Below are 23,107 nucleotides of genomic sequence, written 5' to 3' on the forward strand. Positions count from 1 at the left end.
GAAGGTTGGGAGGGGGGTGAGGACCTGCACGCCGCTGTTGGGGTCTTGGTGCCCCCAGCAAGGACCGGGGTGCCGAGGGGTGGCGGCGATGAGCCCCTCCACTGTCCTCGCAGCTTCCCCAGAAGACCCGGCCGTGCAGGGCCGCGGATGCTGGAAGGAGGGGCCCAGCACGTGCTCTGGCCACTGTCTCCACCCCGCCATCCCCGCCGTCTCGCAGAAGCTGTGACGTGAGTGACCGTCCTAACCATGCACAGTCTGCAGCTGAAGGAAGGGTCTGGCCTGCAGGGACCTGCCCCACCGGGAGCGGCCTCCCTCCCGGCTGGTGGACGGAGTCCTCAGGCAGACGCGGACGCCCAGGGCACCTGCAGCTTGGCCCACCAACTCCTAAAACGCCCATTATGGGCTTAATGGCTGAGCCACTAACAAATTGCCATTTAAAATCAATCAAGTCTTCAGTTTAATTAGCTCATTACAATGTGGACTGCCATCTGATGGTGGTCACGGGAGAGCCACCCGCGGGCCTGACCGGGCCCGGCTGGCGGGACGGCTCGTGAAGAATTCCCATCAAGCAGAGACCCCGGAGCTCTGGGCGAAGACGGAGAATGGGGACCCCCTGCAGACTGTTGCTACCCCTCCCCCCAGACCAGAAAGACAAACCAGGAACCAGGGGCCAACCTGATGCCAGAGGTCTGGGACCACAGGGGAGGGACAGCGCCGTGCGCCCCGATCGCTCGCTCAGGGGAAGGCACGTGGACCCACACAGGCAGCAAGAGCGTGTCAGGCCGCTCCCCCCACACCTGAGAGGCGGAGGCTGCGGACAGGCAGCAAGAGCGTGTCAGGCCGCTCCCCCCACCCCTGAGAGGCAGAGGCTGCGGACAGGCAGCAAGAGCGTGTCAGGCCGCTCCCCCCACCCCTGAGAGGCGGAGGCTGCGGACAGCGCTGCGTGGCACGGGGCGGCCGGGGCTGACGCCGAAGCAGGAGGGAAGGGAGCGAGGGAGGAAGGGACCCCCTGGAGTAAAACGTCACCCAAGAAACAGAAGGAAAGTCCCCGTGGAGCTTTACATCACAGACAAGGGCCATAATACAAATTCAATAAGACAGGAGCTCAAATTGAGACAATAAAATGGTGCTGAAAATATCAAGAGGATTTTCCTAGCTAAGAAAACTGGAGAAGAACTAACATGGTGAGATCTGAGAAATAAACTCGGAACAGCAGGAGCCAGACGGAAGTCTTGGAGGCAAACCACCGGCCGGACAAAAGTTCTGAGAGATTGTGGGTGGCAGGCGGGCAGGAGCCAGCCCGGTGACTCCCTCCTCCCGGCGCATTTGCTGGACTCCGTGGGACTCCGCGGTCTGCCCGGAACCAACTGTGAGCAATGAGCGTGTGGCACACGCGTAGTTAGCGCAATGCCCTCGGGGAGCCGGCCTGGCCACCGCCGGGGGACGGGGATGCCTCCTTGAAATGCAGGCTGAGCCAACGTCCCCAGTATCAGAGGAAGAAGGAGAATCAGTGCTAAGATATACCCTTGCTACAAGGATGCTCTCAAAGACAAAACATCTTCTGACAACCAGACAGAAAAAGCAAGCAAACAGGCAACCACACGGAGAAGTAAAATAAAAACCGGGCTGGTCCGGCCCGTCCCCCGGGTCTGCAGGAGGCTAGGGGCCAGCTGGGCAGACACCCGCAGACGTGAGAAGGTGGTGCCGACCTCTGGCCCGCAAGGGAGACGGGTGCTGAGACTGTCTGGGCGAGGGCCTTGCGGCGGAGGGAATGGTGGGGTCCTGACACCTGCAGGGGCTGGAGCGGCCACGCTCACTCGTGGGATTTCGGGAGCCTTTCTCTCCGGAGTTGGGCAGGTCCTTCAGTTTCAGGACTATTTTTAAATATTTTCTTTGTGAAATTCAAGTAAAGTTAAATTGAACATCAAACATTCAGTAGAAAACATAGGAGAAAGGATGGCTTTTTAAAGCATAACACAAGACTCAGAAGCCATGGAGCAGACCAACAGATTTACCTAAACAGGAGACATCTGCCCACAGCAAAACCTGAACAAGAAGCTAAGTGACCACACCTTTGAAGTGGAAATACACCTGCGCCGGTGCGTGAAGAGCTGCCCGCCGGTAAGAAAAGGCGAATAACCCAGTGACGCAGCAGCAAAGGCCACGAATACATGGTTCACGGAAAAGGAAGAAATGTCTCCTGAATGGGAAGAGACGCGCAAACCTCACTCAGGATAAGAAAGTCAGGTTAAATCTCCCAGGAGGTGCCGTCTCCCACCTGCCTGGGATGAGGGACAGGTGACCACTGCCCCCAGCCCCCCCGTGGGCAGGTGAGACGGGCATCTGTGCAGGACACAGGTGAGCGCTCAGTAGGCCCCGCCATGCACAGAGGTGTGTGTCCAACACCGCCAGACACAGAAGTTGGAACGGCACGCCCGTCCGTCCACACTGTGTGTGTATATATTTCTTTCTCAATGGGTAAAAAGTTCAAATCACTTTTTCTCTGGGCTTTCAGGGCTTCCTTCCAAGCGAGAGCATCTGGTGTGAAGTCAGCCTGTGTCTCATCCACCCGTTTTCCAAATTAATAAGATTTTCTGGTAACCGGCTGCGGTACAGGAATGTGGCGGAGGATTAGGACTCCGAGTTCCCAAGGGGCCGAGTTTTGTTGCTGTTGTTAAGGGCCACCTGGCTCCTCGGCACCTTCCCGCCCCGCTGGCCCCGCAGTTGTCAGAGGTGATGGAGATCCGAGGTCCACTCGGAATGTCTAATCTGGGGAGACATTCGGCTAAAGACTGAACACGAGCCCCAGGACCTGAAGCCAGCCCTGGGCCGCCCCCCTCTGCCGCCTTGGCAGGGGGCTCGCTAGGGGTCAGCGGTCACTCATGCTCCACGCCTGGCCCTGGCCCAACGACCCGCGGTGCTGGCCTCAGCTTCAGGGGGCCCCCAGACCAGCGGGCACCAAGGGGGTGAAGGGGCAGTTGAGGGGCCGTCCCAGACGTGACCTCCGCTGGAGCCTGGCCAGGACGGGAGAACAGCAGGAGACACACATTTCGTGGGGAACGGCAGCTCCGGTGAATGGGGTGGGGTCCGGGGGGCGGCCCTCCGTGCAGTTTGCTCCGGGCTCGCTGGGAGTTTGGCGGGCAGGAGCGGATGCCGCCCGTGCCCCAGAGAAAGGCGCGGCCTCACAACTGCCCAGCAGGTAGGGGACTCGGGACGCGCCTGCGGCTCCGGGCGGCTTTTCTAAACTCGGCTTCCGGCCGCCGAGCCCATCGGGCAGGAGACGAGAGGACGAGCCCACCGTCTGTGGACTTCAGGGAACGCCTGGGAGGTGCCGAGGAGGGGCGAGAGCCCCCGGCCTTTCTATGAGAGTACAGCTCCCGAGCGGCCGTCAGAGCCCAGCGCAGACTCCTGGGCCCGGGCCCTGCTGATCCTGGTGTCCGGGGGGGCCTGGGACCTGCAAGGGTTCTTGCGCTGCCCTGTGCACTTGGCCGTCGGGGCCAGGAGCCACGGGGCGGAGGGGGCGCGGGGCACGGCCTCCCAGGTCTCCTCCCAAAGCCTAGGGCGGCCCCGACCGACCTTCACCCAGCCCAGGGTGCGGGAGTGTGCCGTCAAGGGAAGACGCGTCTCTCCGCGTCCTCGCCGGGCGGCCGGGGGGAGCAGGTGCTGCCAGAATGGGGCTCTGGGGCACCGGCCCGTCTTCCCCACGTCAGGGCCCCTCCGACGCTGGGCTCAGAGAGCCCCTCCAGGGGGACGTGAGCCTGCCAAACCCCGATGCCCCGCGCTCACGGGCAGGGCAGGGCTGGAGGACTTGCAGGGAGCTGGGGCTCGCGCTCAGACACGGCCTCCCTTGCGGTACCCGCGGCGGCCACCGAGGCCTGGTAACTGCGTCACGTGGAAACGTTGAGGCATCAGCCTCCGGGCCTTTGAGTCTCCCCACGAAGGCGGGACCGCTCTGCTGGCTCCTGGGCGCCTCTACTTGGGGCAGCAGCTGCCCTCACCCCCCACCTGCCACGTGTGAAAACTTTCAGAGGAAGAAGCTCGCTCCCAAATCAAAATGTTCAGCTGGTGCTGGGGCACCAGCGGGTCCTCGGGTCCTGGAAGCAGTGCCCGTTCTACCTCCACTGGCTGAAACCTGACCCTCCCTGGGCCACAGAGCAGGGCCCGCGCCTGTCACGCTGCGTCTCAACCAGACTCGGAGAGGACCGTCCCGGGGGACGAGGAGCAGTGACCCGGGCCCTCCTTCCTCGGGGAGGCCCCTTGAGAGCCAGCACCTAACCCCCAGATGTCCCCTGGTTACCAGCGAGGACACAGGCCAGGGGCAGGGTGCAGGGCGCCTGGGTCAGCACCCGTGGGACCCAGCCCAAGAAGTCTTCCCTGAGACAGCTGGGACGGGCCAGCATGGGTCAGCCTCTCCCACTGGACGCCCCGCCTCCTGCTGCTCTGCGGTCCTTGCCTCTCAGGAGACAGCTCTCCTTGGAATACAAAAGAAGACCTCTCAATAAACAGAACTTGCGTGAGCGAAGAGAGAACTATCTCAAACTCTGCTTAAGCTGAAGAGTCCACCTCTTCTGTCAACATTCCAACTATTTTGAAATCAGACTTAACACAGGATTCTTATCACTTTTTTCCCTGAGTCTTAAAATAGAACAAAGGAGAAATGGCCCCAACTGTTGGAGTGCACGCCTCCCCCGAGGTCCTGGCAGGGTTGACAGGTGAGGGGGCCGTGGCTGGGGAGACCTCTGCGGCCCCGCTGTTCCCCGAGCGCGTGACTGTGGTGGTGGGGCTGATTGCTGCTGGGGAGCCCTAAGGCCCTGGCCTTACAAGGCTCTCGTCCTGGGCGCTCTGACCCCAGGAGAGCCAGGCAGAGGGGACGGCTGGCATGGGGTCCCTCCACGGAAGATCAAAACACAGCTGGGCTTCAAGCAGGGTGAGGGTCCTGGTCACCAGGTACGGCACAAGGGATGATGCCGGAGGGGGTCAGTGGGGCCTGGGGCCCTGCAGGCCCTGCACGCTGCCCACCAACCTGGGCCTCCGTCCCCCAGCCACCATGCAGCCCCTCTGGCCTATCACAGGGGGCTCCCTGTGGAGGGGGGCCATTCTCTGAGCAGGAGGCAGGGGGACATCTGAGGAGGGTGTCCTTGGGGCCAGGGGGACTGGCAGGACCTCCTCTGTGGCCACAGACCCGGATGTTGGGCCTTGTTTCCCGAGTTCATGTCTGTCCTGTGGTGCCAGGCCGGCCCCCTGGCCCTCCCCTCCCCACCTCCATGGGGGTCCCGACCCCCCCACCTCCCTCCCCTCCCCCGTGGGGTCCCGGCCCCCCTGACCCCTCCCCTCCCCCGCAGGCTTCCACCTGTCCCACAAGGTCACCAGCGTCGTCCCCGAGAGTGCACTGCTCATCGTGCTGGGCCTGCTGCTGGGCGGCATCGTCTTGGCGGCCGACCACATTGCCTCCTTCTCGCTCACACCCACGGTCTTCTTCTTCTACCTGCTGCCGCCCATCGTGCTGGACGCCGGCTACTTCATGCCCAACCGGCTCTTCTTCGGCAATCTGGGCACCATCCTGCTGTACGCCGTCATCGGCACCGTGTGGAACGCGGCCACCACCGGCCTGTCCCTCTACGGCGTCTTCCGCAGCGGCCTGATGGGTGAGTGGGCACCGCCCCCCAACCAGGGGGCTCATGGAGGGTCCGGGGGTCCTCAGGGCGGGCTCCAGGCAGCCTCATTTAGGAAAGCTCAGGACGAAGAACACAGACCTTAAAGGGGGGGTGAGCTTAGGGGCCATCAAGAGATGTCACCAGTGGCCACTTACCCCTCCTGGCTTGTAAGTCATCAATAGCCGGTCCACGCCCGGCCCCAGGCTGAAGCACGTGTCCTGCTTGGGAGTAAAGTCTGATCCGACCGGGTCAGGCAGTGGGTGGGGCAGTGGGAACGACCCAGCTGCTGTCCCTCCCCCTTGGCAGGGAGATGGGGTCCAGCCTCAGTCCCCCATCTCCAAGAGGCCAGGGAAGGAAGAGGAGGCCCCTCTGGCAGAGGCCGGCATCCGAGTCCGACGATTGTGGAGCCCAGGTAAACCTGCACCTGAGCAGAAGCTTTGGGTGTCATCTCTACTCAAACCGGCAGGGAAAAGCCACGCCAGCTTCTCCTCTGTCACCGTGGCATCTGCGTCTCCTGCTCCCTCCCCTGCCGGGGTTTCCTGCCGTTCTGGTTACTAACCTCGGCCCTGGCATACCTCCGAGGCGCACCCCACCCACCTGGGAGCTGGCCATTATCCACCGGGGAAACCGGAGCAGGTGGGGCCTGGGCTCACCTGAGGCCTCGCACAGATGTGCCGGATTGCACAGCCCTAAATGCAGCCCGTCCCGGGGTGGCTACAGCTGCCCCTATTTGGCTCCGGGGTCTGCAGCTTGAGCTCCTGGCATCGGGGACCACTGGGGGTGGGTGTCGGCACCCCGGGCACCAGTCCACGCTCAGCCTTGGCCTCAGACACTTCCACCAGCTGAACCAGACCCAGAGCCAGGCCGTCTGACTGAAGGAAGGGCATGGCACCCCCCGAGCCCCACGGTGGGGCTCACGACCTACCTTGAAATCGCAGTGACAAGACTATTAAGAAACAGGGACCAAAGGTCCCGTGTCTGGAGGAGTCACCTCGGGACTTTGTCCTCACCCCATGGGGAGCGTGCACTTCCGCGAGCCCCCGCTGCCATCCGGCACCACCCCCAGGCCCGGCCGGGAAGCCCATGAAGGCTGGCGTGGGGCCGCACGCGCCTGGCCAGGCCTCCCAGACGCCTGAGCGGCAGGGGCCGTGTGAGTGCAATTAGACTGCTTTCATTGGCGGTGCCTTTAGGTAGTTGGGACAGTCTAAGGCCATCGGGCCACCTCCGGCTCCTGGGCCCAAGGGTAGGTCTTGGGGTTTGGAGCAGGCATTCCTGCTCCTCGAGGGGCCACAGCTGTCTGAGGCCTGTGCTCAGCCCCTGGGACATAGCTGGTCAAGGCTGGGTGTCAGCCAAGGTCATGGAGCAGAGCAGCGCCCAGGGGACACGCAGGGCCGGGGCCCTGCAGCCTGGAGGACAGCGGTGGGTCTCTGCTGCCCGGCAGCTGGGCTCCAGGCTCTGAGGTGTGGCCCAAGGCCAGGGTGCGCCTCCAAGGAAGGGTCACCTGGGGGGGCATCTGGGCACAGCGGCCCAGCACCCAGAAGCTCTGGGCCATAGAGAGGCCCTGCAGGTGGGCAAGGCCGTGGCGGAAATGGGGTCCTGGAACACACAGCCTGGCGGCCGTGAGCCCACAGTGCGGTCCCGGGACCTTCCTGGCAGGGCTGGTGGGTGGTGGACTGACCCGCCAGGGAGGGGGGCAGGCTGCACCACCCCCCCGCCCAGGTTCTCCTGCCTGGGAGGCTGGCCCCGGGCTCTCCCGCCTGGGAGGCTGGTCCCCGGCTCTCCCGCCTGCGAGGCTGGCCCCCGGCTCTCCCGCCTGCGAGGCTGGCCCCGGGCTCTCCCGCCTGGGAGGCTGGCCCCCACCCAGGCTCTCCTGCCTGCGAGGCTGGCCCCGGGCTCCCCTGCCTGCGAGGCTGGCCCCGGGCTCCCCTGCCTGCGAGGCTGGCCCCGGGCTCTCCCCCACAGCCCACTCCTCTTCCAGGAGACCTGAACGTCGGGCTGCTGGACTTCCTCCTGTTCGGCAGCCTCATCGCTGCCGTGGACCCAGTGGCTGTCCTGGCAGTGTTTGAGGAGGTGCACGTCAACGAAGTGCTCTTCATCATCGTCTTCGGGGAGTCGCTGCTCAACGATGCCGTCACTGTGGTGAGAGCACGGGGGGAGGAGGCACCTGCCTCTCGGGGCCACTGCGCTCGCCCCGCCAGCGCCTCTGCCGGGCTGTCCTGCTCCAGGGCCGCCTGACTCAGAATGACCGGCGGCTCTGGTCAGAGCGTCATGGTTCTTAGAGCCCACTGCACACCTTCGCAGTTAGCGACGTCACTGGTGAAATCCCACGAGCACTGTTCCCAGCTTTGGGTCCCGGCCGGGGCCCCCGTTCCCGACTGTGGAACCGGCAGATGATCACAGTCTCACGGGAACCACGGAGGGGAATCAGCTGCGCTGCCGGGTGCCCGCGACCCTGGCGGCCGGCAGGGGCCCGCGTCAGCTCCGTGCGGGGGGGACAGAAGGTGCAGGCAACGGGAGGCGGCTGTGACTGGACGTCGGCGTCCCCCCCGACACCGGGCCGCGGGCTCCGGGGCAGTGAGGTCCCGGGCGGGGGCAGCGCAGAGCCGCCTTCCTTCCCCGCATCAGCCGGCGGTGCGTCTGGGCACCTACCCGCTGGCGCCCGGCCCGCGGATTCGCAGACGCAGCAGACGTGCCGTCTCCTCTTTGCTCGAAAAGCCCCACGCTTTCGTGTCTCGTAGAAGCGGGAACTTCTGCCCGGGGCCAGGGAGCTCTTCACTTGACCCCTCCGTGAGGCTCATCTCCCCAGGACCCCCGTTCCCGTAAAGAAGCGGGGCGGCTGTGGTCTGGTCCCGTGACCTTCACGGCTGCGCCGCGCCCGCAGTCCCTGTGTATCGGCACTGCGTGGGTTTCCTGCCGTTAACACAGCTTTGCAACCCGCCCCTTGAGGGCCCTCTCCCCCGCTGGAGAGCACAGACTTGGGAGCACAGAGACAGGTTTCTTCCCAAGGGGCCTGCAGCCCACCCCGGGCTGCCCCTTGGGCCCCTGCCCCGGACGTGGAGCCACTGCATCGTTTAGGAGCTCAGAGAACACAGCAGCGCCCACTCCCGAGGCCTAGCATGAGGTGTTGGGCGTTTATCTCAACGTCTTGGCAGGATAAGGTTCACATGTCAACAGGCAAAGATGCCCCGGGTGCCTCCCCACAGTCAGGGCCCAACATAGCAGCAAAGTCGCTGAAGATGAAACTCTGGGTTTTTCCTGGGAAATGACATTGAGGATTGTCACTGTGGGCTGGCTTCGTGGTCGTCCTGCTTAGCCGACGGTGGGAAAGGCCAGGTTTTCTCTGAAGGTTCTCACTCCTCCCAGGCTGCTCTCCTGCCCCCAGACCCCACACTGCTGCCGGGATGATTTCCTCCCTGGGGGTTTTCGGTTTCTGTTCACACGGCTGCCACAGTCCCCTCACTCAGCTCAAGTTCCACAGGGCCTGGGGCCCAAGGCAGGGAGGGGTCAGCGCTGACCAAGGGCTGATGGTGTCCCGTCTACCTCTGTCCCCGCAGGTCCTGTACAACGTGTTTGAATCTTTCGTGACGCTGGGTGGTGACAAGGTGACTGGTGTGGACTGCGCGAAAGGAATAGGTGGGTGACGGCGGGGCCGTGCATCAGGGGAGAGCCGGGGCCGGTCTCTCCTCCAGAACATGGGCCCCGCAGGGCGGTGTCTGTGACGGCCTGGGACCCACAGCCCGGGTAGGAAAAGGCGTTTCCACTTCCAAGTCTCGGCCACAGGTCCCTCCCTTCCCCTCGTGTTTCACTAACACGATTTGATCAGGCCCCAGGCACCCTGGGCAGCAAGGGTCATCGCCCCATCAGGCCCACGAGGAGGACGTGGATCCCGTATCCTGGGGGTCCTGGGCATTTCTCTGGGCAGGGATAGTGACAGCTGGCTGTCCCTGGGGGCCCAGGACCCAGTCCTTGCTGCCAGCGCTCCGCCCAAGGGCCGCTGGTCTCAGTGCTGCCTCCACGGGGGCGCAGCCGGGCCTCCCTCGGGCACAGGGCTGTCCCCTCCCCAGCTGTCCCTGTGGAGGCCGGAGCCGACACCCGGCCTGTCTCTGTCCTCCGAGAGAATCAGCCTCTTGTTTGCTGAGCTGCTGGTGCCTCGGGGGGTCAGCGGGAGACCTCGACGAGGAATGGCCCGGAAGGCCGGCGGCCAGCTCGCCCACGCCGCGGCCACAAAGGGCCATTCAGGGGCCAGCGCCGGCGTCCTTGCCCTTGCAGTGTCCTTCTTCGTGGTGAGCCTGGGGGGCACGCTGGTGGGGGTCGTCTTCGCCTTCCTGCTCTCGCTGGTGACGCGCTTCACCAAGCACGTGCGCATCATCGAGCCCGGCTTCGTGTTCGTCCTCTCCTACCTGTCCTACCTCACGTCAGAGATGCTGTCCCTGTCGGCCATCCTGGCGTGAGTCCCCCCTTGCCGGTGGGCCACGGCCTCGGGGTCCTGGGCCTTGGGGGTGGGGTGGCTGCAGGCCGGTCACCCCACCTGGCCCCCACATGCCAGGCAGACCCGCCCAGGGGAGGGGTGGCCCGTCTCCCGCCTGGTCTGCCTGGCCCACTTCCCCACGCTGAGTGGGAATTCACTGTGGGCACAAAGAATTCGATCTATTCAGTCTTTTCAATAAGGAGTTGGCGTTTTCACAGAACTGTCCAGGGGCCGCAGCGCCTGCTCTGAGCAGCCCCTCCCGGGGCTCTGGGTCTCAGAGCTGCCCCGCTCTGGGGTGTGGACAGAAATCGAGGCGGCCCACTCCCCCGCGGGAGTGCGGGGCCCAGGCCTCCAGAGGCCCGTAGACAGTGTCGGGGCACGGGGGCCGACACGCCCAGCGCGGGGCACCGAGTCCTTCGGAGGACCCCTGTGCTCACGAAGAGGAGGGCTGACCAGTGGGGCGGGCGTTCATCCGGGACGCAGAGGCCCTGAGGTGCCGCCCGCCCGGAGACGGGCAGGTACCAGGCCTTGGAGACGGGCCCTTAGCCCCACGGGGTCCGGTGGGAGCTGAGCCTCGGCCCGAGACCTCACGGTGGGCCGACCCGTCCCTCAGCATCACCTTCTGCGGCATCTGCTGTCAGAAGTACGTGAAGGCCAACATCTCGGAGCAGTCCGCCACCACGGTGCGCTACACCATGAAGATGCTGGCCAGCGGGGCCGAGACCATCATCTTCATGTTCCTGGGCATCTCGGCCGTGGACCCTCTCATCTGGAAGTGGAACACAGCCTTCGTGCTTCTGACACTGGTCTTCATCTCTGTGTACCGGGCCATTGGTGAGGGTGTGGGGGGCATGGGGGGCAATGGAGGGAAGATGGGGACAAGGGGGGGATGGGAGGAGGATGGGGGATAAGGGGGAGGATGGGGGATGGGAGGTGATGGGGAGATGGGGGATGGGGACATGATGGGGGGATGGTGGGGAGGATGGGAGGAGGATGGGGGATGAGGGGGAGGATGGGGATGGGAGGTGATGGGGAGATGGGGGGATGGGGACATGATGGGGGGATGGTGGGGAGGATGGGGGATGAGGGGGAGGATGGGGGATGGGAGGTGATAGGGATGGGAGGAGGATGGGGGATGAGGGGGAGGATGGGGATGGGAGGTGATGGGGAGATGGGGGGATGGGGACATGATGGGGGGATGGTGGGGAGGATGGGAGGATGATGGCAGGGTGAGGGGACACAGCCGGGCAACAGCAGCAATTGGTTGCAGGGAGTCTGTAGAACCAGGGACATGCATTTGCCCCCAGCCCCCAGCCCCATAGCCCAGTGAATGGTAGGTTCAAGAGACCCTGAGGAGCCTCAGGCTGGCCTGGCCACTGGTCCTCCTCAGTGAAGGGACAGGCCTTCTCACAAGCTTGTAGCCTCACGACTGAAATAGGACAACCTAGAGGTCACAGTGGAAGGTTCCAGAACCCAGGGGAACCCACATGGCTTCCCACTGACTCACTCTGTATGTGGCCACTCGGGGACAGCATCAGTCACCATGGCACGTGAGAGGCAGGAGCCCTTGCTGCCCGCACCCAGCTCAGGTCCCTGGTCCCTGGTGTGTGGCTCTGACCCAGGGCCAGGGAAGGGAGGAGACGAGAGACGGTCCAGGTGGCCCCTACCCGCTCTGCCCACAGTCACTGAACTGAGGGCTCCAGGGAGCAGATGCTCCACAGGCAGGTGGCATCTGGTCCTGGAGCTGCTGGGCAGTTACACCTGTGGTCACAGTGAGACCTGAGAACTTCCAGAGCTGCTGGGAGCAAAGCTGTGGGGTGTGCGGAGGTTGGCCGGTGGCCCAGAGGGCAGGGGCCTGGGTCCAAAGTGGACAAAGGGACTTGGCGGGAGGGGGCTACAGGGTGGAGTTTCCTGGTCCCACGTGCAGAATGCGGCTGTTGGAGGAGGGGGTTTCCCACCGTGGCCCCTCCTGCACCGCGGCTGCAAGGAGGGCCTCAGCAGGGATGGAAGGGCTGCGTCCCCCTCCCAGAAGTGCTGAGCGCACACTGGACCCTGCAGGTGTCGTCCTGCAGACCTGGATTCTGAACCGGTACCGGATGGTGCAGCTGGAGATCATAGACCAGGTGGTCATGTCCTATGGCGGCCTTCGTGGGGCCGTGGCTTATGCCCTGGTGGTCCTTCTGGACGAGAACAAGGTCAAGGAGAAGAACCTGTTCGTCAGCACCACCATCATCGTCATCTTTTTCACTGTCATCTTCCAGGTACTGTGCCCTCCCCTCCCATAGTGGGCGGGACCCACTCTCACAGGCTCCAGGCCCAGTTGGGTTTGATAATTTTAGTAACTAGGAGCAGTTTTGTAGGTTTTCATGTGGCCCCACTGGGGATGCAGCACGACTTGGCCTAAAAACGTCCTTCCTCGGTTGTTGCTGGTTAGCGAAACCCCAGTTAATATTTCATTGGCCAGACATGCCCAGGAAGGGCCCCACTTCGCCTTGCTTTTGGCTAATCTAAGGAGCCGGCCAGGGGCCTCCAAGGGTGTCCGGTGACCCGCAGGTGACAGGGGCTCCTTCCCGCCGGGAGGTGGGCACAGACCACCTGGAGCCTGGCTAAGGGGTGGCTCATTCCTCCCCATGTGGGTGTGGGTGGGTTTTGGCTTGGTGGGCCACAGTGGGGCCTGCTCCAGACTCAGGGTCCGGGTGCCCTGTCTTCTAGGGCCTGACCATCAAGCCCCTGGTGCAGTGGCTGAAGGTGAAGAGAAGTGAACAGCGAGACCCCAAGCTCAACGAGAAGCTGCACGGCCGGGTAGGGGGAGTGGGGAGAGGAGAGGAGAGGAGGAGGGAGGGGGAGGGGGAGGGACGGGTCTGTCCAGGTGATGCTGACCCACTTGCCTTTCCTCCCAAAGGCTTTTGACCACATCCTCTCAGCCATCGAGGACATATCAGGGCAAATTGGACACAATTATCTCAGAGATAAGTAAGTGGCTGGAGTGGCCCCTGACCGAAGTGAAATAGGAAAATTCAGAGGCACGTTTGTCTCGGCTGTTAGTCCCCCTCCTCCTTTAACTGATGACCGCGGGACCCCCAGGCTATAGAAGGAATCTCTGGCATCACCATAAACCTAACCCCACAAAGCCCTAGTGACCTAAGAATACTGCCCTCAAAGGAGCCAGAAGCTACTTGCCCACTTGTCTGGGTCCCCCCTCCTCCCCCTCCTGCCCCTTTTCCCGCTGGAGCTCCCTCCTCCCCCAAAGCCCACTTCTCCTCCTAGAATCCCTCTCCTTCTTTTCCTGGGAACCCCCTTCCCTCCTTTAGATCCCCTCCTCCCCCTGGGCACCCCTGTCCCCCCATGTCCACTGTGCCCATTCAAGTCTGGCCCAGCCACCTCCTTTTCTGACCCAAATAACCCAAATATTCGATTTGTGTTGGAGTTAAAGTCTCCTTCTCGGCAGGCTAGTTCTCTAAGTGTAAGAGCTCAGGTGGCTTCTCCCAGCCTACCACTGGTGCAGGTAAAATGCGCCCCGGTCACTGTAGCCAGAGCCCCAGGCCCCGCCCCTGCCAGCCCACCCCGCCCTCCACCCATCTTTCTGGAGGGTTAGGCAGTCACAGGAAAACTGCTTGCAACATCGCATTAGAGAAGGTGTAATCCCGCTTTTACGCACACGCTAACGAGCAATGCTGTGACAGGAAGGCAGGAGCAATGCACACGACTGTGAGGCGGGCGTTAGGTGGCAGCATGGAGGCTTACGTCTTTTCTTTCAAAGCTCGCCTGTGTGGTTGTCACAGGAAATGGAAATCAAGGTGTCCTGTCCCAGCAGACAAACACTGTGTCCATCCCGAGTCTGGATGGTGGGAGGGGGACCCCTGGTACCCACAAATGCCACCAGTGTTCCTCTGTCCTGGGGCCTCACCCAGGCCCTGCCGAGCGCTGACAGCTATTGGTTTGACCCCCCAGGTGGTCCAATTTTGATAGGAAATTCCTCAGCAAAATCCTTATGAGAAGGTCAGCTCAAAAGTCACGAGATCGAATTCTGAATGTTTTCCACGAGCTCAACTTGAAGGATGCCATCAGCTACGTGGCCGAGGTACCAGACATCTCGTCTGCTCTTTTTGTTGGAGTCGGGGTTGAAGCAAGACAGACACAGATGCGGACAGCTGCTGGGGTCCGCACAGTGGGCCTCAGGGTCCTGCACCCCGAGGCCCCGGGGTGGGGTTGGGGGCAGCTGGCGGGCGACACACTGTCTTCTTGATGCCTTAGCCGCGAGTTCACCTGAGCTCCCAGGTCCTCAGGCACTCCCGAGGATGGGTTATGTCACAGCCCCCAGTCTGTGGCGCTGGTGGGTCTGAGATCACAAACCCCAAAATGCACAAGCTCCAGGCTCCAGCAGGGGCGAGGCCAGGGGATGGAAGCTACTGGAAGGACTGTGGTCTGCACCTTCCACCCTGGCTGAGAAAGTGCAGCGCACGAATCCCGGCCCCTGTGACTGTAATGCCTCCGAGGCCTCGCAGCCTGAACGGGGCTGGGAAGGCGGGAGGTGTTCTCCTGGTGGCGTCCCCCGCTGCTGGCTGCACCCTCTCTCCTGGGGACCCTCTGCGGCCCCCAGTCCCCACGAGGTAACACAGGCTCCCAGCAGGGCGCCAGCCTCCCCTCCACCCGCTGCTGCCACGTCGGTGCCTGGGACCCAGGCCTGTGGGCGCCTCCCTGCTCAGACCAGACAGGGTGGCATGTCCACCGTGCTGTGCCTGTGAACGGCGGCCTCTGGCAGGCCCGCCCGCAGCATCCGCTCTGCCGTGGCGGGCTGGCCCCCGCCCGGCCACCCTTCCCAGCTCCACCCCCCTCTCCTAGGGCAGCCCAGCACACGGTGCCGCATCCCGCTGGGCAGTGGGACTTCCGTTCTCCCAGGGCTCTGCTCTGTGTGGTTTTAATCTGATTCTGGAGGCCTGGGGGTTCCCTTCTGGGGTAAACGAGGGCAGCTGGTCTGGAGCCCCCAGTGGGGACAGGGCCACCTTCCCAATCCCGTGGGGATTCGTAGTGTCTTCCCGACACTCCCCGAGGCGCACCAAGGTGCCGTGTCCTTCGCACAATCGTCTGCGAGCCGTCCAGCTCCAGCACGGCCTCCACCACGGCTTCCAGGGTCTCGGCTCTCCCGTGGCTGCAAGGTGCCTGGGGGCCAGCGCACAGCACCTCGCAGCGGCTGGGGTCCTCTGGCCCCACCCGGCTCTCTGCAGCCAGGCCGCAGGTGCTGACGAGGCTGCCACCTCTGCAGGGAGAGCGCCGCGGGTCCCTGGCCTTCATCCGCTCCCCCAGCACGGACAACATGGTCAACGTGGACTTCAGCACCCCGCGCCCCTCGACCGTGGAGGCCTCCGTCTCCTACCTGCTGTACGTGCCCCAGGGCTGCCACGGGCCAGGCTCTCCCCGGGCCCCCCCGACCAAGCTGCAGTCACCAGCAGTGGGCACGCTGGGGCTCCCGGCATGGAGCGGAGGGGGCGTGGGAACGGGGCCAGAGCCCCCGCACCAGATTCCCCCGTAGTGTCAGTCGGTGATGGTGTCTGCACTGATGCAGAGGCAGCAAGGCAGGGCCGGGCGGCAGATTTAAGGCCGGAGGCCTCATTGGTAGTGCCCCCTACCCCCGCCAGGAAAGACAGGGCCGCCGGTCCCGGATTTCAGGCCTCCGGCCTCTGCTCGGCCGGGTTGCTTGACTGGGGCTTGCGGCCAGCTCAGGGCTATTCTGGACATCACCCGCCGGCAGCCATGTGCCGGGGAGAAGCCCGGGGCTTTGGAGGGGCGGGTGCACTGCTAGGAGGCCGAGAAGCCCTAGGGGGGACGGCCCCCAGGCCCCAGGGTGCGTCGCAGCGTGCCCTCACCGAGGCCCCGCACAGGAGGGAGAACGCCAGCGCCGTGCGCCTGGACATGCAGTCCCTGGAGCAGAGGCGACAGAGCATCCGCGACACGGAGGACATGGTCACTCACCACACACTGCAGCAGTACCTGTACAAGCCCCGGCAGGAGGTGGGCGTGCCCGGACCCCTCCCGCCGGAGCCGAGGGCGGGGCAGCATTCTCGCCCCCTCGCCCCGCCCCGGACAGGGCGGGTCCTTACTTAGCGCAGGACGGCTCCAGCAGGTGGGGAGGGGGCAGGGGAGGGGGCAGGGGAGGGTCGGGGCTCGGTCCCCAGGCTCGCGTCCGGGCGCAGCCGTGACTGTCCTGCCCCCCTCCTCCCCCAGTACAAACATCTCTACAGTCGACACGAGCTAACCGCGGACGAGGACGAAAAGCAGGACAAGGAGATCTTCCACCGGACCATGCGGAAACGCCTGGAGTCCTTCAAGTCGGCCAAGCTGGGCGTCAACCCGCACAAGAAGGCCGCGAAGCTGCTCAAGAGGGAGCGTGTCCAGAAGCGGGTGAGGGGGCCACGCCTGGGCTGAGCCTCACCGAGGGGGGTGGGCCGGGGGTCTCCCGGGGGGTGGACAGGCGGATCGGGCACGCCCCAGAGCTGTGAGCAGTTCCCTTCTGTTTCTCAGAGGAACAGCAGCATTCCCAACGGGAAACTGCCGATGGTGAGCCCCCTGCACGACTTCACCATTACGGAGAAAGGTACGGCTAGGCCGGGGCAGAATCGCTGGTCAGCGGGAACTCAGGAACGCGCCAGGGGCAGGCGGGTGCCGAGGGCTGTCCTTCCAGGGAGACCCTTCCCCTCGGCACCCAGGACCCTCCTGCACAGGCTGCTGCCCTGCTTTTCCCGCTGCAGCCGCTCTGGTGGGCAGTGCCCTGGAGCTGGGCTCCTCATCCCCTTCCCCTGTGGCCACGTGGTCCCAGCCCCTCCCTTCCAGGTTGCCCCCCTCCTCAGAACGTCCAAGTGTGGCCGGGGTGGGGGGAGCAGCGGGAACCCCCGGTGTGGTTCCCTTTGCCCACCCCCGTGCTGGTGCGACCACGAGGGCACCGCCGTCCATGAGCTGCCCAGAGGCTGCTGGGTGCGGTGGAGGCAACGCCAGCACTCGGGCCCGGCAGGCTGGCCCAGGGCGCTGGTCAAGAGTGTGGGACGAGGTCGTCTGCGCCTCCAGCCTGTTCCCCTCATGCTGCCCCTTCCCTGCCACCAGATTTGGAACTTCCAGACCCTGAGGAAGCCCCCAGCTATGATGCCGAGGAGATGAGTGGGGGGATCGAGTTCCTGGCGAACATCACGCAGGACACAGCGACAGACTCCCCCTCAGGTGAGGGGACGGCCCTCTGCTACCCCAGAAACGATCACGGGCGGGAGGACTGGGCTGTCGAGCGCTGGGTCCACGTGGCTGCACAGTTGTGGGCAGCAGGCCGAGGCTCTGCTCTGCAAGAAGGGAGAGCGAGAGCCGGTGGAGGGCCTGAGACCCCAAAGGCCCATGACCCTGACCTTCCAGGTGACCTTCCAGGTTGCGGCCGCCGGACGAGCTGGTGTCTGACCCCAGGGCAGCTCCCTCCCTCTCTGCCCTCGGGTGTGCCTGGGGAGCTGATGAGCCGCTGCCCTTTCTCCTAGGAATTGACAACCCCGTGTTTTCCCCGGACGAGGACCCCGGCATCCTCTCTGCGGTGCCACCCTGGCTGTCTCCTGGGGAGACGGTGGTGCCCTCCCAGAGGGCCCGCGTGCAGATCCCCCACTCTCCCAGCAACTTCCACCGCCTGGCACCCTTCCGCCTCAGCGGCAAGTCCGTGGACTCCTTCCTGCTGGCCGACGGCCCCGAGGAGCAGCCCCACGCCCCGCCCGAGTCCACACACATGTAACTGGCCCCTCTAACCCCGCCTCTCTCCTCTGCTCCTCTCGCAGCGCCCGCCTCCTCCCGCCTGGACCTGAGCTTCTGCACACTCTCTCCGGCAGCTGCCTGCCTCCTTCTAAGCCTGTTCTCACAAGCCTCTTGTTCCAGCGCACGTTTCTTAAAAGACCCATCTGACTTCCTGCTTCTCCAACCGAGCGGGGTGGGGGATCACTGCTGTCGAAGGACGTGACTGTTTTAGGCTGTCGGTTAGGAGAACGTGAGCTCAGAGGGGGCGGGGCACAGGGAAGCGGAAGGTGCTTTTCTCCCTGAAGGCCCGCGGCCCTGGAAAGCCCACTGACAGAAGTGAGTCCAGGAGAGACCCTCACACCGAGGGCAGTGCAGGGGGGCTCCCCGAGGGCCGGCGCCTCTGCGGCAGTCTTCTTCCCGCGGCTTCGCCTCCGGGCCTCGCACCCTCCTCGGGCCTGGGGTGTGGTCCCCGGTCCCGCCTGGGCGGGGGGTGCCGCGCTTCCGCGCGCTCACGCCGTCTTCTCCCGCAGGTGACACCGGCTCCGACGCGCCGCTGACTGGACGCTCGTCCCCGCGCGACGCCCCGCCCGCCGCCGAGAAGTCCCCGCGCGTGCGCGCCCCGAGCCCGGCCCCGCCCAGCCCCGCGAACGCCCCGCCCACTGCGCCGCCCGACCCCGATACGGGAGCCGGGCCTGCTCCGGGGGTGGGGCCAGAGCGCCGCGGGCTACTTGGTGCGCACGCGCGGTCGGCGGCGGCGCGCCGCGTGCATAGCCGGCGCTCTTTCCAGCGGCCACGCGCGCGCCGCCGTCCCGCGTTGCTCAAGCTGTCTTCGCTGCAGCCGTCGTGCTACGCGCCGCCGCACGCGCTGGAGCAGGAGGAGACGCCGCTGTGATGGCCGCCCACCAGGGGTCTGCACGCATGACCTCGCCCCCCGGGGGTGTGCCGCACGGCCGCGCCCCTCTGGGGTCTCCACCCCCCCCATGGCCGCGCCCCTCGGGGGGGGTCTCCGCCCCCATCACGGCGGCTTTCCCGGGATCTGCACCCATTACCTCGCCCCGGGCGATAACCTCGACCCTCACGACCTCGCCTTCCAGGGGTCTCTACCCCCGCCATAGCCGCCCATCCGGGGGTCTGCTCCTATGGCCGTGTTCACCTTGGGCCGTGCCCTCCATGGCCTCACTCCCAAGGGGTCTTCCGGTCGCCTGGAGTAGCCCTGGACGCTCACCCATCCACTTGGGTGCTGGGGTGGGCGGGAGCTGGACTCCCCGGGGACCAGCTGTGCAGCAAGGCCTGAACCTCGGCACTGCATGGGGTTCTTGCGGAGAGGCCGCTGCGGGCCAGGAAGTGGGCCGTGAGCCTCCTCCACCTTCTGGGAGGCCTGGGCAGGTGCCCTTGCCGAGAGACTCCATTGTGGGCCCTCTGTCCCCTGTCCTGGATTTGAACTGAGCCAGCACTTGTGTGTTACTGTTTCCACAGTCACCCCTGACTCAGGGACAGTCTGTGCTTGAGTTCTTGCCACCAGTGTCCATTCTCATCACTGCTGGGGAAACTGAGACCCAAACCAGATGAGATTTGCCCACTGTGATACCCACCCAAGACTCCAGGCCAGGCTGGCCTCTCCCAAAGCCCCCAGGCTTCTCACCTTGGGGCAGCCCCGACTCCAGGGTGGGATGCGGGATATCTTTGTGTCCACTCACCAGGTCTTTGAACCACCTGTCACCTTAGGGACTGTAGGTACAGCCGCAGAAACATTCTTCGTTTGCTCATCCTTTTTGTGCTGAGATTCCCAGAGCCCAGCCCTCGCCCCGCAGACACCCCAGTCTCAGTACGGTGGCTTCTGGGTCTGTAGGCTGATGTGCGGATCTGCTCACCACGTGAGCCGCTCACTCAGCCGTCACCAGGACAGGAGTGACACACGGTTTGCAGTACTTGTGCCCACACTCGCAGCCACTGTGACCCACTCTGTGAGCACAAAAGCCAGCCATTGTCTGACCCACAGACCAAGGCACATGCTCCGTCCACTCACTGCAGGAGTGGTTCATCCAGAGCAGGCTGGCCAGTCCAGACTCCACAGCCCAGCCAGCCCGGCATCTCCAGCTGCCTTAACAACTCCCCTGGACCGCTGGACCCAGATCTGATTCCCGGCTGCAGGGCCAGAGGCTGAGCCGGGGAGAGCAGCTCTGGACGGCCACTCGACACAGTAGACAGTAAACCTGCAGGTGGCCAACCTCTCCTGGGCCAGCTCTGCAGCCGGTGTTTTCTGGGATCGGGAGGCAGGCTCTCTGTGACCGGCACAAGCTGAGCACAGCATCGTGAAGGTTCCAGGCCGGACATTTCAACCTGAAAGACTGTGTTTGGTCTGTGACACGGTGTTATAAACCCTAGTACTGTGGATACATTTCATAAATGAGAATCCTAGCTGTTCTTGTCATTGTAAAACAGAATGTAAACAGTCTTATGAATGTATTTCCTTAGGAAAACTTGTAAAAATTTTTATTAGGAAAGAATTCTTATTTATTTAATACCGAACTTCGGCCTACTTTGTGGTAGACCATAAAGTACACAAATTTAGGGGTCACTCTCACTTCTGTATTTTCTTGAAAATAATTTTGTTACAGTGCTCACATACTGTGTACTATTGATCTCTATTGTTAAAGGAGATTTAGTGGAGAAATTTCACTGAAACTGGAATTGGAATGTATTTTAAGCTATAAGTGGTGAAGATTGTGAATGCTAATTTTGTGAATGTAGTCTAGTCAAGCTTTGTGTGACCCGAATCACAATCCGCGTGCCTTATCAAAGTCCTGCCCCATGTGCTGTCGGCAGCGTCTGGGCAGCGCCCACCACAGACCCTACAACTGCTTGATCAAGTCCATTAAAAACGTTTCAAGGCGTTTGGGAGAAAACTTTGTTGACAAGTGAGAGTTCATGTCAAGGAGGCTTTAAGGAGCCGTCTCCGGCAGGCAGACTGTATCCTGGCCCTGAAATTAACGCGGACGCGCCTGTGCGTGCGTGTGCGCCCGCATGCGCGTTAGGGTCAGGGGGTAGCGCAGAGGCTGCGGCACAGCCTGGGCCCTGGGAGCCAGTCCCTCCTGAGCAGAGACTGGACACGCGCCACTCTGGCTTCTGGGGCAGGGGCAGCCCACCCGGCCAGAGTGGGAGGACCAAGCACCTGTCCCAGGCGTGGGCCTGGGGCTGAAAAGAGGTGGGTGGGGACAGCGGGGTCCAGAGCCTGGGGGGCAAGGAGGCGGCTCTGCAGGCTTGAGACGAGGCTGGTGGGGGAGGCAGCAAAGTGGGCGGACCCGCCCCTACATGTCCTGGGGGACCCCGTCCCCCCTGTGGAGCCGCCCGGAGCTGTGGGTCATCTCCTGCAGGTCATCCTTGGGGCCTCCCTGCCAGAGACAGCCTTTGATTTTAATAGTTAAAATTTTTAGTTTTACTATAAAAAGAAAACAGCAAGTCCAACGGAGTCCACAGACACTGTTTCCAAGAGGAGCCTACCCAGTAAACTTACAGCCCTTTCCATGTTGGGGGAAAGCAGACTCCAGCAAGAAGGGGGCTCTGTCCTGCGGCTCCCCTCGCTCCCCGGGGTCAGAAAGTATCACAAAGCAGGTGGCTTCAAACAACACTTACCGCAGGGAGCCGTCGATCAACTGAGGGCAGGGCTGCGCCGCCTCGGGCGCTTCAGCCTCCGGTGCTCCTAGGCGGGTAGCAGCTTCACCACAGCCCCGTCTCCATGTGGCGTCGCCTCGTCGGCACAGGCACGTCTGCTTAGGGCCCCCACCTCCACTCTTCCACATCAGCTGCCCACGCAGGAGGGTGCGCGGGGCAGCTGGAAGCCCCCGGGTTGCCCCCCAGCCCCGACTGACTTCCTCGGGAAAGGAAGAAACCCCCTGCTTCCGGGCTCCGTCGTGGGGTGTCCTTGTTACGGCAGCGTGGACTGTACGTGGGCAGGTGCAAGGGGAGAGCACGCCTGGCAGTGCGACAGACACACAGGGCCAGGCGCCCCTCTCCCCTGCTTTTTGGAAACCCACTGAGTAGAACTGAGAGTTGGAAATTTCCTGACTTCAAAGACACTTTTCGACTGAATGGCAGTGTTTATATGGAAAACCACCCGAAGACTCGGTGAGCCTGCCACGGCCTGACAAGGTGAAGCTGCCTTCCGGCGTGGGCCGCAAGCTGTCCATCCTGGTACACCCACTTCCCCCGCCGGGCACGTGGCAGCCTGATCAAGAGGCAGGCACTGGCCTCCGGTGTGGGTGCCTGCTAGCCTTTCGCCCAGTGACCTGGAGGTGACCCTCCCCTGGGTGCTGGTGTGGACGCCACCGCCCAACCCACCGGGACGTGGCCCTCCGCCGTGGCCCTCCCCACACCTCCCAGCACATCCTGGCCCCGCTGGAACATGGTGGCATCTGGCATTCAGCTCGGGGCCCACCATCGCACAGGTGTCCCCAGCGACCGAGGGCCCTGCCTGCCCTGTGGTGCCACTGTGTAATCAGAGCAAGGACAGCACAGGTCACTTGGGTCTGCTGTTGTGAAGAGTCACCCCGGGTATTTATTCCAGAAGTAACTCAGAGTGAAAATTCTCTCAGCCAGTGGAAAAATAAATGTATCTTCATTATCATAAGGGGCAATGACTAACGACTGTTAACACTCGACTTTATTAATTCAAAACCCGTGTACTGAGCACCGCTACCTACTAGACACTGTCTCGTCATGCAGGGAACTGGATTAACGTGTATGTTAAGACAGCACACTGGCAAGAAACCTGGAGGAAGGTCACGTCTCTTCTGAGCAACGCTTGTAAGAACACCCTCATGTCTCCATTTAGGTTTTGATTCTTCCAAGAAAAAAGTCCCACCTGTGAACTTTTCACCCCTCGTGAGGAGGAAATCAGAGCACAGCATCCACTCTTCCGTCCTGAAAGCCTGTGAGGAAGGAACTGGAACCCTCAGAGCAGCCCAGCACTGCACACGCCACGTCCTGCACGGGAGGAGGAACGGGGCGAACGCTGGAGCCAGCCCCGTGGCCCCCTCGGAGCTCAGCTGCGAGAAACCTGTCCAGCGGGGCGGCAGCGGGGGTAGGGACCACACGGGGCTCACCGCTTACTCAGGGTGCGACTCTGCAATTCACTTGGTGGAGAAGTGAGATGGATTTGCAGGCAGCGGGGATTCACCCGCCACACCCAGCCGGTGGCAGGTGTGCCCCCATGGGAGGGAGGAGGGGGGGAGCA

The 23,107-nt window shown here is 63.4% G+C and overlaps 1 protein-coding gene and 1 long non-coding RNA gene across 4 annotated transcripts in view; one reads left to right on the top strand and one right to left on the bottom strand.

The window, feature by feature from the left end:
- The window catches only part of SLC9A3 (solute carrier family 9 member A3), a gene marked incomplete at its 3' end in the record, with an annotated part of 40,907 nt that extends 20,127 nt beyond the window's left edge, over nucleotides 1-20,780 (top strand). Inside the window, exons 2-17 of one of the 3 annotated variants that reach the window (XM_082455255.1) lie at nucleotides 5,343-5,645; nucleotides 7,633-7,793; nucleotides 9,209-9,287; nucleotides 9,924-10,101; nucleotides 10,736-10,956; nucleotides 12,181-12,383; nucleotides 12,835-12,924; nucleotides 13,025-13,095; nucleotides 14,074-14,203; nucleotides 15,386-15,501; nucleotides 16,002-16,131; nucleotides 16,345-16,521; nucleotides 16,642-16,714; nucleotides 17,218-17,331; nucleotides 17,631-17,871; nucleotides 18,405-18,543. In XM_082455255.1, coding sequence (XP_082311381.1) covers nucleotides 5,343-5,645; nucleotides 7,633-7,793; nucleotides 9,209-9,287; nucleotides 9,924-10,101; nucleotides 10,736-10,956; nucleotides 12,181-12,383; nucleotides 12,835-12,924; nucleotides 13,025-13,095; nucleotides 14,074-14,203; nucleotides 15,386-15,501; nucleotides 16,002-16,131; nucleotides 16,345-16,521; nucleotides 16,642-16,714; nucleotides 17,218-17,331; nucleotides 17,631-17,871; nucleotides 18,405-18,408 — 2,291 coding nt within the window. Of the gene's footprint in view, nucleotides 1-5,342; nucleotides 5,646-7,632; nucleotides 7,794-9,208; nucleotides 9,288-9,923; nucleotides 10,102-10,735; nucleotides 10,957-12,180; nucleotides 12,384-12,834; nucleotides 12,925-13,024; nucleotides 13,096-14,073; nucleotides 14,204-15,385; nucleotides 15,502-16,001; nucleotides 16,132-16,344; nucleotides 16,522-16,641; nucleotides 16,715-17,217; nucleotides 17,332-17,630; nucleotides 17,876-18,404 lie in introns of those variants that run through there. The other 2 variants (XM_082455254.1, XM_082455256.1) reach the window with 2 other exon arrangements.
- On the bottom strand, nucleotides 20,337-23,107 carry LOC309657593. Its single transcript, XR_014261859.1, has 2 exons — nucleotides 21,508-23,107; nucleotides 20,337-21,266 (listed from the first exon to the last, which is right to left on the bottom strand). It is a non-coding gene; the product is annotated as an uncharacterized lncRNA (long non-coding RNA).

This window comes from Balaenoptera physalus, assembly GCF_965194825.1.
Source record: "Balaenoptera physalus genome assembly, chromosome: 3".
Taxonomy (NCBI): Eukaryota; Metazoa; Chordata; class Mammalia; order Artiodactyla; family Balaenopteridae; genus Balaenoptera; species Balaenoptera physalus.